Here is a 15,480-nt window from a genome sequence, read left to right on the forward strand (position 1 = left end):
AATATGGGATATTTTTGCAGAACTTTCTGGGTGGGGAGTAAATACAATTAAATATTGTTTATGTCTTTCCTATCACACAGAAGGGAAATTTAGTGAGTTATAGTATTTCAAAGAAATAAATTCTTTAATTTCATAATACTAGGTATTGTTCATGTGCAAGCAGAGGATTACTTTTTTCTAACTTTGAGTGATTACTGCAATATGTTCCTTTCACATATTTTACATGAGAACTCTAAGCTATTTCTTATTTTCTTCTATTTATAGATGTTGCTGTTCAGCTTCCTGACAAGAAATCCATAATTATGTATTTAACATCTTTGTTTGAGGTGCTTCCTCAGCAAGTCACTATGGAAGACATTCGGGAAGTCGAAACTCTTCCGAGAAGATATAAGAAAGAATGTGAAGAAGGAGAATTTACTGTACAAGTAAGTGTGAGAATTCATAGGTTTGGAAGGTGCTTTAAAGGTCAGTGTAGTCCAACCCTCCTCATTATACATATGAGAATATTTAGTCTTGGAGCTGTCAAATGACAATGTTGCCTCCATTTGAGGCAGCCAGGTGCCACAGTGAGTAGAGCACTTCAGGAAGACATTCAGATCTGGCATCAGATATTTACTAGTTGTCTGACCTTGAGCAAGTCATTTAACCTGCGCCTCAAATATAAAAAATGGATAATAATAGTACCTACCTACCAGAGTTGTTATAAGGATCAAATGAGCTAATATTTGAAAAGCACTTAGCACAATGCCTGGCACATTGTAGGCATGATAGCAGTTCTAGCTGTTATCATCCTCCTCCTCATCCTCATTGTTCTTCTTATTATCATTATAAACAGTATTCACATACCTAGTAATTGTCAGAGCTCTTTTCTAATACTCCTATCTGAATCTACTGGGTCTTCAGTGTTTGACTTCTTTATTGGTATCCTTCTAGTCTTTCCCTCAAAGTAAAATAAAATAAAGTATGCCATTAGAAGGTGATAATAGACTCTTTTGCTTTTAAAATGTTGCATTTTGTTATTGTAATACTTGTTTTTTATTTTAGGATTAGAATGTCAACTACCTAGATATGTACTCACACAGCTACCACTTTAATTTAACCTGTTATTATCCTCCCCTTAGATTATTGCAGTAGCCTTTCAATCGGTCTCCTTGACTCCAGTCTCTCACCACTCCCGTCTATTCTGCACACTGATGCTAAAGTAATTTTCCCTAAGTACAATTCTGTCCGTATGACTCTACCATACTCTACCAATTTTAGTGGGTTCTTACTGCCTCTAGGGTAAAATATAAACTCCTCTTGTCAACTCTTTTTTGTGTGTTTTTTTTTTTAAGTGAGGCAATTGGGGTCAAGTGACTTGCCCAGGGTCACACAGCTAGTAAGTGTTAAGTGTCTGAGGCCGGATCCGAACCCAGGTACTCCTGACTCCAGGGCTAGTGCTTTATCACACTGCCTAGCTGCCCCTCTTGTCAACTCTTAAAGCTTTGTATAACATTATCCCAGGCTCTTTCCAGACTCCTGACCTCTGCTACTCAACCAAATGGACTTTTCTCTATATCTCTCACTCACAACATTCCATTTCCATCCCCTTCCTTGGAATATCTCTGCTCCTTCCTAACCTCTTAGAGTCCTTCTCTCTTTTTTTTTTTTTATAATTTTTTTTTTTTAGTGAGGCAATTGGGGTTAAGTGACTTGCCCAGGGTCACACAGCTAGTAAGTGTTAAGTGTCTGAGGCCGGGTTTGAACTCAGGTACTCCTGACTCCAGGGCTGGTGCTCTATCCACTGCGCCACCTAGCTGCCCCAAGTCCTTCTCTTTTAAGATTCAACTCAAGCTATTTTTTTGTTTTTGTTTTTTTGGGCAGGGCAATGAGAGTTAAGTGAATTGCCCAGGGTCACACAGCTAGTAAGTGTCAAGTGTCTGAGGTCAGATTTGAACTCAGATTGTCCTGAATCCAGGGCTGGTACTTTATTCACTGCACCACCTAGCTGCCCCCAAGCTGAATCTTTATTTCTTGAAAGCCATTCCTGATCCCTGCCAGTTGGCAATGATTTCTCCCAAACTACCTTAGAGTAAATTAATTTGCATATTTGTATTACTAACTTGATATTTATGCTTTATATTTTTATATGTACTTGTCTCCTCCAGTAGATTAGAAACTCATTGAAAGTATTTATTAAGGGCCTACTATGTAGCTCTTTTTGGAAAGGAATGCAGTATAATTGTATATTTTTAGCACATCATTTTAGATGAATACAGGACTGAAACTGGTTTCAGGAAGCCTAGGTCTCTTCCCTAGTAGACGATTTCTAGTTACCTGATCTAGGAAAAGTTCAGTTTAACAGTATTTTTATAAGTCACTTCTTCCAGACTCAATCTGTTTATTTGCAAAATGGAATGATATTACCTATAGTCCAGTAGTAAGGCTAAAATGAAATAATAAATGTAAAGCACTTTCAAAATCTTAAGGCAGGATATAAATTTCACTTGTTAGATACTGTGGCTCTTGTGATACAAACTACTACCACTATTACTACTACTGCCTCCTACCACTTAGCATCAGTTTACTCTGAGGGAATTGTTTAACTAGACAACGTTTTCAAATGAGTTCAATAAAATATCCACAATATTTTGGTTGCCCTGACCTTGTTTTTAGCATGTTATATAGGTTTTCTCTGTAGTGAGGCAGAGATATTTTAGAGATGCAGTGGTGCAAATGATGTAGTGAAACACAATAATTTATCTAAAGTAGCATAAGGGAAGAAGCAAGCCTCAAACTCAGGTCTCTTGATTCCCAGCCCAGTCAATTTCTACTGTCCTACGTCATCTCCATCCTATCTGGCTCCTTGTATTTTGGTCTGTTTTAAAACAGCTTCCTTGCATGGACTGCCAAAAAGGCTAGTGTGTGTTGTCCAAAGTGATGCTCATTTTCAGGTATTGAATTTCCTTTTACCATTGAGCTTTTAAGTAGAGTGATGTGATCTGATTCCTTCTCTTTAATTTTCATTTGAACAAAGGAATCTAGGAGTAGAGAAAATACAGGGACCAGTCATGTGCTCACTTTGGAAATATTTCACTTTGATAATATCAGGGCTTTTTTTTTTTTTATTCTAGGCATGTGTCGGGGTTATTTGGATTCTTAGGGTTCTTAGTCCAGCTGGGCATAAGTTTATGGATGCCAATTAAAAACTGAGGCATACTATCTCTACATGTAACTAAAAAATAATAAAATGCTTTTATGATTAACACCCCCCCCCCAACCGAGGCATAACATTCAAGCAATATAAAATGCTTTCAAATTGCTTGGTAATACAACTTTTTATTACGTGGTAAAGACCCATTCTCTTGTTTCCATTCACTCACTCTTTCTTCCTCAACCAAATAATGGTTTTCTTGTCAATCTTTCAAGGAGTTTGAAATCAAAAGGCATTTTGATAGATTAGAAACTGCTTTTCTTCCAAAATCTACATGTTGTTGTTACTCCCCAACCAAATTTCACTTACTTGTTTTCAATTGAGTATTTTTTTTTAATGAGACATAAACAGTTTCTGAAGATCAGTTCCTTTCTTGATCATCTTGTTGTGAATTTATCCATGTAGAAATTTATCCTTTTTTTTATTTTTAAAAAATTGACCAGTTCTTTAATTCATCCTGGTTGGAAACATTCTTTTATAAGTAACCAAATCTATACACAGCAGAAATTTTGGCAGGTTGTCATTCATTCTTTTCTTGAATAATCTGAATTTTAAGAACTCAAAAGGAAGCACCATTTATTTGTTAAATATTTCAATCATTGGAAATTTCTTCCTATTGGTAAACTAAAGTCTCCCTCCCTATAACTTTTTTCTTTTGCACTTGTTTTTCCCTGCTAGTGGATAGAGTAAATCTATTCCCTTTTCTTCATGACAACCTTTCAAATACTTAAAGATAGCTTATCATATTCCTCCAAATCTTCTTTTTTCCAGGTTAATCCTTGACAATCTCTTAAATCTTCTTTTATTGACGTAATTTTTAGACCCTTCATGAGTTTGTTGACTTTTCCTTCTACACTTATTATATGATGTGACTACAAGCCATTATATAATTTTGGCTTAAAATTATCTTGAAGTCACTCAATGTCCCTGATTTGTGATGTTTTTAAAAAACAAATGAAGAATTTTGGAGTTATTGCTTCCCATCATATATTTTTTCAGTTGATTTTGAAAAACCTAAGTACAGGACTTTATCTCTAATAAGTTGTGCCAGATTAGTTTTGGGCCTCAGAAATCTTTAAAAGTTCTGAGTTTGTTATAAACATTATTTAATCTTACTTTGAACTTTGTTTTACCTGCCAATTTGAATTGCATGCTTTTCCTATATCCTTCAGAGACTTGTATAACAGTGTTGAACTGGGATGAGCCAAGTATAAGAATCCTATAGTCTACTATTGAGTTCTCTGTGACATCAACCAGTTAATCAATAATTTTTGGGTTTGCTTGAGCAGCCAGTTATTAATCCTATTCCTTTTACTATCACTGAGTACTTATTCTTCCATGGTGTTAAAAAGGATCTTATGAACCATTTCCTTCCCCCAAAAAACCTTGAATACATTAAGCTAAGCTCTATCTGCTGTATTGTCCTGATATCAGTCTAGGAACACTAATAGAACTGGAAATGAGGTCCATATTGATTTTATTCATCACTTAGTGAACCTATCCTTGCTCCTGATCATCATTCTTTCTGTTTGGAGTTCTTATAATTTTTTTCCAAAAATTCTATTCCCTAGTTTTATAATAAGGTACTGTGATTTAGAGGCATAGAGGAGCTGAAAAGTCATCTAGTACCACCTCCTCATTTTATAGGTGAGAAGACTGAAGCCCAGATAGCTGAATAACTGGTTTAAGGTAACAAGCCTCATTAATGACAGAACTAGAACTCCTAATTCCAAATTGAATGTTTTGTGCATGTATCCTAAGCACAATGCTAGGTGTATAGCAAGTGCTTAATAAATACTTATTGTTCACTTGTTTCCTGGCTCCACAATTTGCTTCTTTTTTTCCTAATATAGTTGAAAACATCCTTCCTTTTATCCTTTGATATTTTTCTGTTCAAGTTTCAGTTAATTCTGGAATTTAGCTTTCCCTTCATTCTCAAAGTATTATGCTGTCCTTTCCAATTTGTCTTTGGTTATGTGCTCTTCAACTTTTGTAGATCCCTTTTCAAGCTTTAATCTCTTATGCTTGCTCCTTCGGTATTCCCATTTATGTAATCAAGGAACATTTTATTGAGTGCCTTCTTTGTGCCCAACTCTGGGAATACAATAACAAAAAGGAAATAGTTCCTACTCTCAAGAAGCTCACAATTGAGCTAGGGAGAGAACATGTACATATATAAGCATATGCCAAATAGATATAAGGTAATTTTGAGGTCAGGGTACTAATGCTTTGGGAAATGTGGAAAGGCTTTATGGAGATGGTGGCTCTTGAGCTTAGCATTGAAGGGAACTGGATTCTAAGAGGCACATGCGAGAGGATAAAGGGGCATGTATTTTAGGCATAGGGGACAGCAAAGAGATGGAAAATTGGTGTTCTGTGCATAAGAAACAGAAGTCCAGTTTGTTGGACTGTATATTGTATGAAGAGGAATAATGTTTAATAAGGTTGGAAAGGTTGGATTGAGCCAGGGTTTTTGTTTTTTTTTTTTACTTTAAAATTTTTTTATTATTTTAAAATTTTATTTTTATTGGGGGGGGGCAGATTTTGAAGGACTTCAAATGACATCCAGAGGGGTTTGTATTTGATCTTAGGGTTGAAAAGGGAGTCATTAGACTTAGTCGAATAAGGGAGTATAGATTTGCATTTGGAGACTTGTTTAAAGTGTGGAGAGGCACGAGGCAAAGAGATCATCTAGAAATCTAGGCAAGAGAGGTTGAGGGTCTGAATTTGGTTGTTGGCCATGTAAATAGAGAGAAGATGTCAAATGCAAGAGGTCTTTTCAAAGGTAGAAAAAACAAGGCAACATTTGAGGAGACTGAGAGTTAGCAATCTTGAATGACAGCCTAGTTACATATTTGGGTAATAAGATGGTTGGTGGTATCATTGACAGAAAAAGGGAAGCTTGGAATAAGCGTAGGTTTCATACTTGCATAATAATAATAGATAGCATTTAAGGGACTGGGGGCAGAGCATACTTGAGTCCATCTGTTGTAGTGCCTAGAACTAAAGTCAGTGATTCAGAAGTGATCAGGGAAGAATCAGTGGTTTCACTGCCTCCCTCCTAGACACTGCTTTCTTATTGTAGTCTTAGAATAACATTACTATCCTAGCCTAATATTTCTGTTTGGCTACTTGACAGTGCCTTTAAAGCAAACATATCTTTGTCACTAGGGAAATAAAGGGATAAACATTTATATAGTGTCCACTATGTGCCAGGCATTGTGCTAAGTGCTCTACAAATATTATCTGATTTGATCCTCACAAAAATCCCGAGAGGTAGATGTTGTTAGTATCCCACATTTTACAGTTGCAGAAACCTAGGCAGAGGTTAAGTGATTTGCACAGGGTCTCACAGCTACTTAGTATCTGAAGTATCTGAAGCTAATTTGAATTCAGGTCTTCCTAGCAGGCCCAGCATTTTATATTCACTGCATACCACCTAGCTGTCTCATAAGTGACCTTTAACAAGTTACTTGCTATTCTCTGGACTTAAGTTTCCTCTGTAAAATTAGATACATTTTCCTTTATGCTCCCTATACTAATTTCCTTCTTTTATTTGGAACAGTAGCTTCCCAATTTCTCTTTGTAGTAGCACTGTTATTTTAGTAGTTATCCAGGTTTGAATCCTTGGAGTCAATCTCTGATTCATCACTCTCCTTCCTCTCTTAGATCCAGTACATCAGGTCTTTAGTTTTCTTGCAAAAACATTTCTCATTCATGTGTGTGTTTATATGAGTGAGTGTGTGTGTGTGTGTGTGTGTGTGATGTTTAAAATCTTAATTGTGGTCGCCAAAAATTAAAAGGCTTCAGTACCAGTCTTTGGGCATTAAACATTTATTAGAACATACAGATATTTACAAAGAATTCAGAAGGTTATGAAAAAGAAGTCCTACCTAGCCTAGAGTTCCAGCTTGGTTGGGTTCTTCCTGAAGTCCTCCTCCACAAGCCTGCTTTAATCAGGAACTCCTCCGCAAGCTGTTTGTGGAAGCTTTTTTATAGATCTGAAACAGAGGCGGTCCTTACACACTGCTTCAAGGTGATTGGTTGGCGTCATCCAAATCCATTGTCTTTGAAGGTGTTCTCAAGTTGAGTTCACAGTCTAGTTTCTGAGAACAATACCTTCTTAAGGGATAGCCAGGTGTGATTACAATCCAATTAACTTGAAGTAGGCTTAATCAGCAGTCAATTACTCTCACTTGATTCAATCAGTCTTGATTAATCTCCAGGTGGGTCTTTGAGTATCTGCTAAATCCCATTATTTCATCGTGTGTTTGTGTTTGTGTTTGTGTGTGTGTGTTTGTGTGTGTGTGTGTGTGTGTTCTTCATCACCTTTTTTGTTGATTAAACTTCTAGTGCTTCTCTGTGGCCCATTACCTGATTTCTACATTTCTTTGCCTGGTTTTCAAGACATTCCAGAATCCTGGGCACATACTCTGTATCCAGGTTTAATTCAGTTCTGTCAGATATTAAGCATGTAGCATGTTTAAAAGCATTATGCTGAGCACCCTCTAATTGTAATTTCCACAATATACCAACCAAATATATTTCATTTTGTGTAAGGCCTGTTTTTTGCTGATGCCTCAGAATGTCTTCTTTCCATATCTTGGCTTCTCCAGTTCCTATATTTCCTTTACGATATAATGCTAGTCTTAGCTCTTTTATGAATTTTTTTTCTGACCATTCTCATTCTTTAAGATATAATGCTAGTCTTACCTCTTTTATGAATTTTTTTCTGATCTTTCTCATTCTTACTTATTTCCTCTCTTCCCTGTACTCTAGTAGCATCTATATTGTGTAGCATACAACCCCCTCATTATTTCTTGTCTTTAATGTTTCTTCTGTGTTAATCATCCTTCCCCAGCTAGATCTGAAGACGGAGACTATGGGGCTCTACATCAGTTGGAGTTTCATAAATGTTGGCTGTAGTGATGGAAAGCCTCTACTATTCATGACAAAGATGACATTTTTCCCCTTTGTCTTTATAGACCGCTGCACCAGAAGATGAAGAACATGAAGGTTCTAGAGCTGAGACTCCTAGTACAGTCACAGAAATGGATATGGATCTGGATAGTTACCAAGTCGCTTTGGAAGAAGTTCTGACGTGGCTGCTTTCAGCTGAAGACAAATTTCAGGACCAAGATGACATTTCTGATGATGTCGAGGAGGTCAAAGAACAATTTGCTACTCATGAAGTAAATACCTGTATTTTTCTATGAGGAATCATCAAGCACAGTGTTCATTACTTTATTACAGAGGCTTTTCAGTTGTGTTTGTCATCTTTCCTAAATTATGCTCTTCGGAAAGGTCATGGCATATTTTCAGGCTTGTGATATTTAAATTGTACTTTGTTATGAAATTCTAGGCAGATGATTAACTGAAGATTGGAACTGGATTTAGGATTTTAATCTTATTATAATTTGTATAGTTTGTAGTAAGATGGTATGAAAATTAAGGCACAGCTTTCTCAGTGTTAAAGTATATTCTTTATTTTGTTGTTTTTTTTGTTGTTGTTTGTTTTTTGTTTTTTGTTTTGTGGGGCAATGAGGGTTAAGTGACTTGCCCAGGGTCACACAGCTAGTGTCAAGTGTCTGAGGCTGGATTTGAACTCAGGTCCTCCTGAATCCAAGGCCAGTGCTTTATCCACTGCGCCACCTAGCTGCCCCAAAGTATATTCTTTAAGAGAAAGAAGCTTCGAAGCATTGTTTTTTGTTCTTTGATGTGATTCCTTTTTTGTTGATACTGTAGAAAGTGCCTCATTCAGTTGGGTCTTAAATCTTAATTTCACCCGGCTAATGATTATTTTGAGATAGGAATATGTTTAATAAACACTGAATTAAATTAAAAGTAATTTAATCCAGGGGCAGCTAGGTGGCACAGTGGATAGAGCACTGGCCCTGGATTCAGGAGGACCTGAGTTCAAATTCGGCCTTAGACACTTGACACTGTGTGATCTTGGGCAAGTCACTTAACCCTCAGTGCCCACTCCCCCAAGTAATTTAATGCAACAAATATTTATTAAGTGCCCACTGTATGCAGGGTACTTATCTGAGTCCTAGGAACATAATGACAAAAGGGAAATAGTTCTGCCCTCAAAGTTTCCATTCTATTATAGTAATTGTGTGTGTGTGTGTGTGTGTGTGTGTGTATGTATCAACTTTTTAATCATTACATAGCTTTTTGTGCAGTGGACTTTTGATAATTGATTTAATTATCCTTTGAATGTGAATGTAATTGAAAACAGTCCTGTTTTCATGCATTATTTCTCATGTTATGAATTCATTTGGTGGGCTTATTCTCACAAAAACTGGGTTCATTTGGTTGCTCTCCCATTTTGAAGCAGTATGACTTAAGGCACGTAATTTAACCTCCTATAGCCTCAGTTTCCTGATTTGTGAAACTGGGGATGGTTATATTTATATTACCAACTTCATAAGGTCATTGTACTTTCCGTGTTAATCTTAAATACATGTTCTTCAACATCATCAGTGAACAATATTCATTTATACTTTTTTCTTAAGAAATGTTTAATTGGGGACAGCTAGGTGGTACAGTGGCTAAAATACTGGCCCTGGATTCAGGAGAACCTGAGTTCAAATCCAGCCTCAGACACTTGATACTTACTAGCTGTGTGACCCTGGGCAAGTCACTTAACCCTCATTGCCCTGGAAAAAAAAAAAAGAAGAAATGTTTAATTGTTCATTTTCAGAGACTTAATATCTAGAAATAAACAAGACAAAGCCTGTTATGTTTGAGGACACTGTCTTATTCTGTAGCTAATCATTAACATTATATTAAGATTATTTAGAAAAGACAGCCCACAAAGCATAGTAATGTTGTATCTCTCCAGGAATTTATGATGGAGTTGACTGCCCATCAGAGCAGTGTTGGAAATGTCCTGCAGGCTGGAAACCAACTGATAACGCAGGGCACTTTATCAGATGAAGAAGAATTTGAGATTCAGGAACAAATGACACTACTGAACTCTCGGTGGGAAGCTCTCAGAGTGGAGAGCATGGATAGGCAGTCCCGGTAAGTTACATCTGGGATACTTGTGATTTTATTCCTTGGACTAACCTGAGCAATCTGTGTGGCATGTAAAAAACAAGCAATTTAAAAAGAAGTTTATTACCAAATATCCATTAAGTAGTATTCTCTGTTGAAAAGCATAATTAAATTTCCTTGGGTCTTGATTTTTTTCCCCCTGACCCATTAACAAAACCTGAGTTAAAAGATATGATGTAGAAACTAATTTGGGATAAAATAGATTACTGGTATCTGCTAAAATTGTGTTGTAGGAAAGTATTTGGGAGTTTTGTTGTCAAATTGATAATAATTATTTCTTTTTAGCCCATGTATTGTGCAGTAAGGGACAAACTGCATTTCTTAGCAACTTCCACCTATTTAATAAACAGGAATTCCTGATTCATGAAACAATTATTCTGTTATGAATTGAGGGTGGTGTCCATTTCAATTCTTTGCCTGTGTTTCATTGACTTTGGTTTATCCTCATTGCTGCTTTAAATGGTTAGAACTGGATGTGTTATTTTGTCCTTTTCTGATGCCTGAGTTTTACTTTTCCTCTGACAATGAAAGAGCCAGTGGGAGTAAATCTGTGTTATGTTCTCCTGTGGGCAGGCTACATGATGTACTCATGGAGTTGCAGAAGAAGCAGTTGGAGCAGCTCTCTGATTGGCTGACTCTCACAGAAGAGCGCATTCAGAAGATGGAAACTAACCCCTTGGATGATGATTTACAGTCCTTAAAGAAGCAATTGGAAGAACATAAAGTAAATCTGTCTGATATTTCTTGTGTACCATATTGAATAATGAGAAGTAGCATTTAGCGTTCTAAAAATTCACTGCCTTCTACTATCAAAAGTGCAGAAACGGACAAGTCCTTAAAATGACCTCTTTTTGTTTAGAAACTGATGGCAAATTTCAGGGAAAATCTCTCCCCTCTCATTCCTTAGCCATTTCTTGTGTATGCAGAGGAAGGAGTGGAATGTGAGGAAGAAAAGAACAATATTCAATTGTAGCCTTAGTATTTTTAATGGAGATTAATGTTTCATCTCTTCTGCCGGAAAGGTCAGGCACTGGCTTCTCATTGAGGTCAGGAGCCATGAATTTGCAAGTGACTGGGGATAATAATGCTGAAGAGAAAATGGGTTATATTCATTGAATGGAACATTTTGTCATATAAATATACATTGTTAGTATGAAAAGTTGATTTACATTAGTTTTATTGATTGAGTATTGAGTTTAGTCTTTATTTGTTGATCATTTAGTTTTTATTGAAAAAAGGAAAATTTAAGGTATCTACTATGCATTCACTTCTAGGAGATATTTCATTGTCTTATGATCTTATATGCAATCTCATGCCCTTTTCTCCTTTATTGTTCAAGAATATCTCCAATCTAAGTAAGTTAAAGCAGAACATTTTCACCTTTCTCTCATATAAATGTATCCTGTGAATTGAGGAAATAACAGGATTTTTTTTTTTAACCTTTTTTTTTTGGTGGGGGTGTGATGTTATGGAGAACCTGAAAGAAGTTAAATGATTTCTTTAGGTTCTTTCCAGTTCTATCTCTTTCCACTCTGCTCCAGAAAATCTCTAAGCTTACTAGAGACTCCACTGCCTCTATAGCACCCCCATTTAGGATACAGCTTTGGACTTTTCTGTGTTTACTCCTTGTAATTTCATTGAATTGTATGAAGCCTGATTCTATATTCTTATGTAATCAAGCTCAATACTTCTTAGTTTTCCCAATTAATTTACCAATTAATTGATCAGTCAGTTCATCAAATGTCTACTACCTATCTGGCATTGTGCTAGGAATGGGGAATACAGTTACAAAACATGAAATAGTCTCTACCCCTAAAGAACTTAGATTTTACTCTGGGAGAACATACACACAGATAAGATAGCATTACATTTTTAGAACTTAAATACAAAGTAATTTTTTGGAGGAATGACAAACAAAAACTGAGGAGATCAGGAAATGGCTATTCTTGGAGGTCATACTTTTGCTGGGTTTTGACTAGAGTAGCTAGCAGGCAGAGGTGAGGAAGAGACAGCATTCCAGTCTTGGGGAACACCCTCTACAGTGGTGTGGAGGTAGGAAATGGAATGTCATGGGGAATAGCAAGCAGGCTAGTTGGATTGGAATGTTTAGTGGGTTGGGGATTTAGTATGAAATTAATCTTGGAAGTTTGCTTGGATGCAGATTGTGAAAGGTTTTAAATGCGAAAGAGGAAATTTGTATTTTATCCTTGAAGGTAGTAGCGAACACTGAGTAGGTGAGTATAACATGGCCAAATTTGTATTTTAGGCTTTACTTTGTAAAGCCGATTTTATTTTATATTTATTTTGGTTCAGTAATTGTTTAGAGATTGTATTAGACAGAGGAGAAATGGTAAAGTCCCAGACTAAGATATTGGCTGTATGTGGGAGAGATGGTACAAATGTGAAAAATGTTTTAGGCTGGGAATTGGCAGAATTTGGTGATTATTGGATATAGGAGATGAAGAATCAAGGATGACTCCAGTTTTATAAATCTGGGTGACTAGAAAAATGGTAGTGTCCTCAATAGAAATATGAAAGTTAGGAAGAAATCTCTACTCTACTTATCTCTGGTGTACTCCTCACCATTGAACTGGGCCTCTTCTATGCTTCATACTTTTAGTTAGATCCTAGAAAAATAGTGTTGACTTTTTAAATGGAAATGTGCATGACATTTATTAGATTTTCAAATTGCCTTGATTTGCCTTGGAATTTAGAGATGTGTAGAGTATTGGTTCCATTAGTAAAACCGTTAAGTTAATGGTTGGAAATTTAAATACATTGCCCCATTAAGTGTTTTTAATTACTAATGAAAACTTAGTGGATTTTTAAATGGGAAAATATGCAAGAGTGGGTATAATAGTTGGTCTTTTTTTTTTTTTTTTTTGCTTTGCTTTCCCCAGGAATTGCAAAATGATCTTGAGACAGAACAGGTGAAAGTAAATTCATTAACTCACATGGTTGTGATTGTTGATGAGAACAGTGGAGAAAGTGCTACAGCTGTCTTGGAAGATCAACTGCAGGTAAATAGTTGAGCCTGTAAAACATGTGCTTTATGACTGAGTACTTGTTTGATTGTAGGTAGGCCTCTGTCATCTTTCTCCTTGCTTCTTAGCCAACTCAAGGTTTTACACTTCTTTTCTTGTGTTGGGCCCCAGAAAAGCTCCAACAACTATTCTTTGAATGAGATGTTTCCTGAATTTGAAAAGCCAAGATGCAACTTGAGGGTTTGTTTTGGTGAGCTGTGTCTTTCCTGGTAGATATTACATTGCCCATATGATATTATTTGACAGAATCTTAGAGTTAGAAAGGACCATCCTCCCCCACCCTCTGAACCCTTAGGTAGATGTGTATTTGAAGAGAAACTCCTATAGTATTCCTGTCAAATAGTCTTCTGTTGATGACCTCCATTATTTCAGACATCCCTCCCTCAAGGAGCAGCCCATTTTGCTTTCATGTCTTTTTGTTGGATGTTCTTACTTACATCACTCAGTCGTCAATGAGCATTTATAAAATACCTGCTGTGCCATGCACTATTTGCCCTTCTGAAACATTTGATTTATTTATTGAGATTGATTAAAATTTCCACCCACTTCTGTACATTTAGCATACCATAAACTCAACTTTTGAAATCCGTGTGTGTGTGTGTGTGTGTGTGTGTGTGTGTGTGTGTGTGTGTGTGTGTGTATTAAGTGGGCCAACTCTGCCAAGCATTTGCTTCATGGCACTAATTCTCAGTTTATTTGACAGTCAGAGAGCCTGTCTTCTCCTTACATAGCTAAAACCTTCAAAATTTCTTTTCAACAGATATAGTTGTGAGCTTCCCTGTATAAAGCTTTTCTAAAATCATTGATTCTTATTATTTAACTGAATAAACAGAAATAACAGTTGAATTATTGAAGATGTTCTTATAAGCAACATAAAAACAGATAGAAATACTAACCTTTGTTGAAAACTAATTTAAAATGGGAGAAAATATCTTCTGACAAAGGTTGTTTTTTTCTCCTAATGTTGAAAATCAAGAATAAATTTAGTACTCTTATTATCATAAATGAGTGTACTAGAAAAGCACTCTATTTGTAGCCAGAAGACCTAAATTTGATTTTGGCCCCTGCTACATAAAATGTTGACCTTGTGTTGACCTTGAGGGGAGCGACCTTCTCTGGGCCTCAGTTTGCCAAACATTTGACTAGATCAGGAATTTTTAACCTGTAGTCCATGAATTTGAGCTTATAAAATTAAAAAAAACCATTTTTATAGCTATTTCATTATTTTAATATAATTTTGTTCTAATTCTTTGTCACCCTATGTATTTAATTTTCTAAATGTGGTTGATGGGCTTTATCAAACTGCCAAAGGGGTCTGGGACACAAAAAATACGTTTAGAAGTCCCAGGCCAGATGCTCTCACTTTGCCTTTTTAGCTCTAAATCTTATGCTTTTATGATGCTGAATACTCTTTTAGTAAACTAGGGTTGGCCTTGTTTTACACAATTTGCCTATAAATGCAAATGTAGGCACATTTTTCAACCATGTCCTGGTTTATACAATGTAGAGAAAGGGTAATTAAAATTGGAAAAATTAACAAGTTATTCAAGACACTTGATTATCCCAGCAGTCCTGTGAGGATAGATGGTCTCAGGTATTTTGATGTACAGATGTTAGGAGCAGCTAGGTGGCACAGTGGATAGAGCACTGGCCCTGGAGTCAGGAGGACCTGAGTTCAAATCTCACCTCAGATACTTACTAGCTGTGTGATGCTGGACGAGTCACTTAACCCCAATTGCCTCAAACATCCGGGGCCATCTCCAGTTGTCCTGACATGTATCCTGCCACTGGACCCAGATGACACTAGAGGAGAGATTGAGGTTGGTGACCTTGAACAGCCCTTCCTCACTTACAATCCAATTCAATGCAAGTCATGACATCACCCTGATGTCTCTGTCCTCTTCAAGAATGAAGGACAAGGGTAACTAGGTGGCACAGTGGATAAAGCACTGGCCCTGGATTCAGGAGGGCTTGAGTTCAATTCTGGCCTCAGATACTTGACACTAGCTGTTTGAGTGTGGGGAAGTCATTTAACCCACATTACCCCACCCCAAAAACCCCCCAAAAAACAGAATAATGGACAAACAACATATGCGCAGATGCTAGATGAGGAAATTAAGCCCCAGAGAAATTAGTAAATTCCCCATGGTCATAGAGTATGTGTTAGAAGTTGAAATAGAC

At 36.6% G+C, this 15,480-nt stretch overlaps 1 protein-coding gene across 1 annotated transcript in view; it reads left to right on the plus strand.

Moving 5' to 3' along the window:
- UTRN (utrophin) overlaps window positions 1-15,480 on the plus strand; it is a 705,722-nt gene that overhangs the window by 183,090 nt on the left and 507,152 nt on the right. The window contains exons 9-13 of the mRNA XM_044001726.1: window positions 265-425; window positions 8,179-8,385; window positions 10,041-10,222; window positions 10,829-10,979; window positions 13,156-13,275. Coding sequence (XP_043857661.1) covers window positions 265-425; window positions 8,179-8,385; window positions 10,041-10,222; window positions 10,829-10,979; window positions 13,156-13,275 — 821 coding nt within the window. The remainder of the gene's footprint in view (window positions 1-264; window positions 426-8,178; window positions 8,386-10,040; window positions 10,223-10,828; window positions 10,980-13,155; window positions 13,276-15,480) is intronic.

Source organism: Dromiciops gliroides, chromosome 4 (genome assembly GCF_019393635.1).
Source record: "Dromiciops gliroides isolate mDroGli1 chromosome 4, mDroGli1.pri, whole genome shotgun sequence".
NCBI lineage: Eukaryota > Metazoa > Chordata > Mammalia > Microbiotheria > Microbiotheriidae > Dromiciops > Dromiciops gliroides.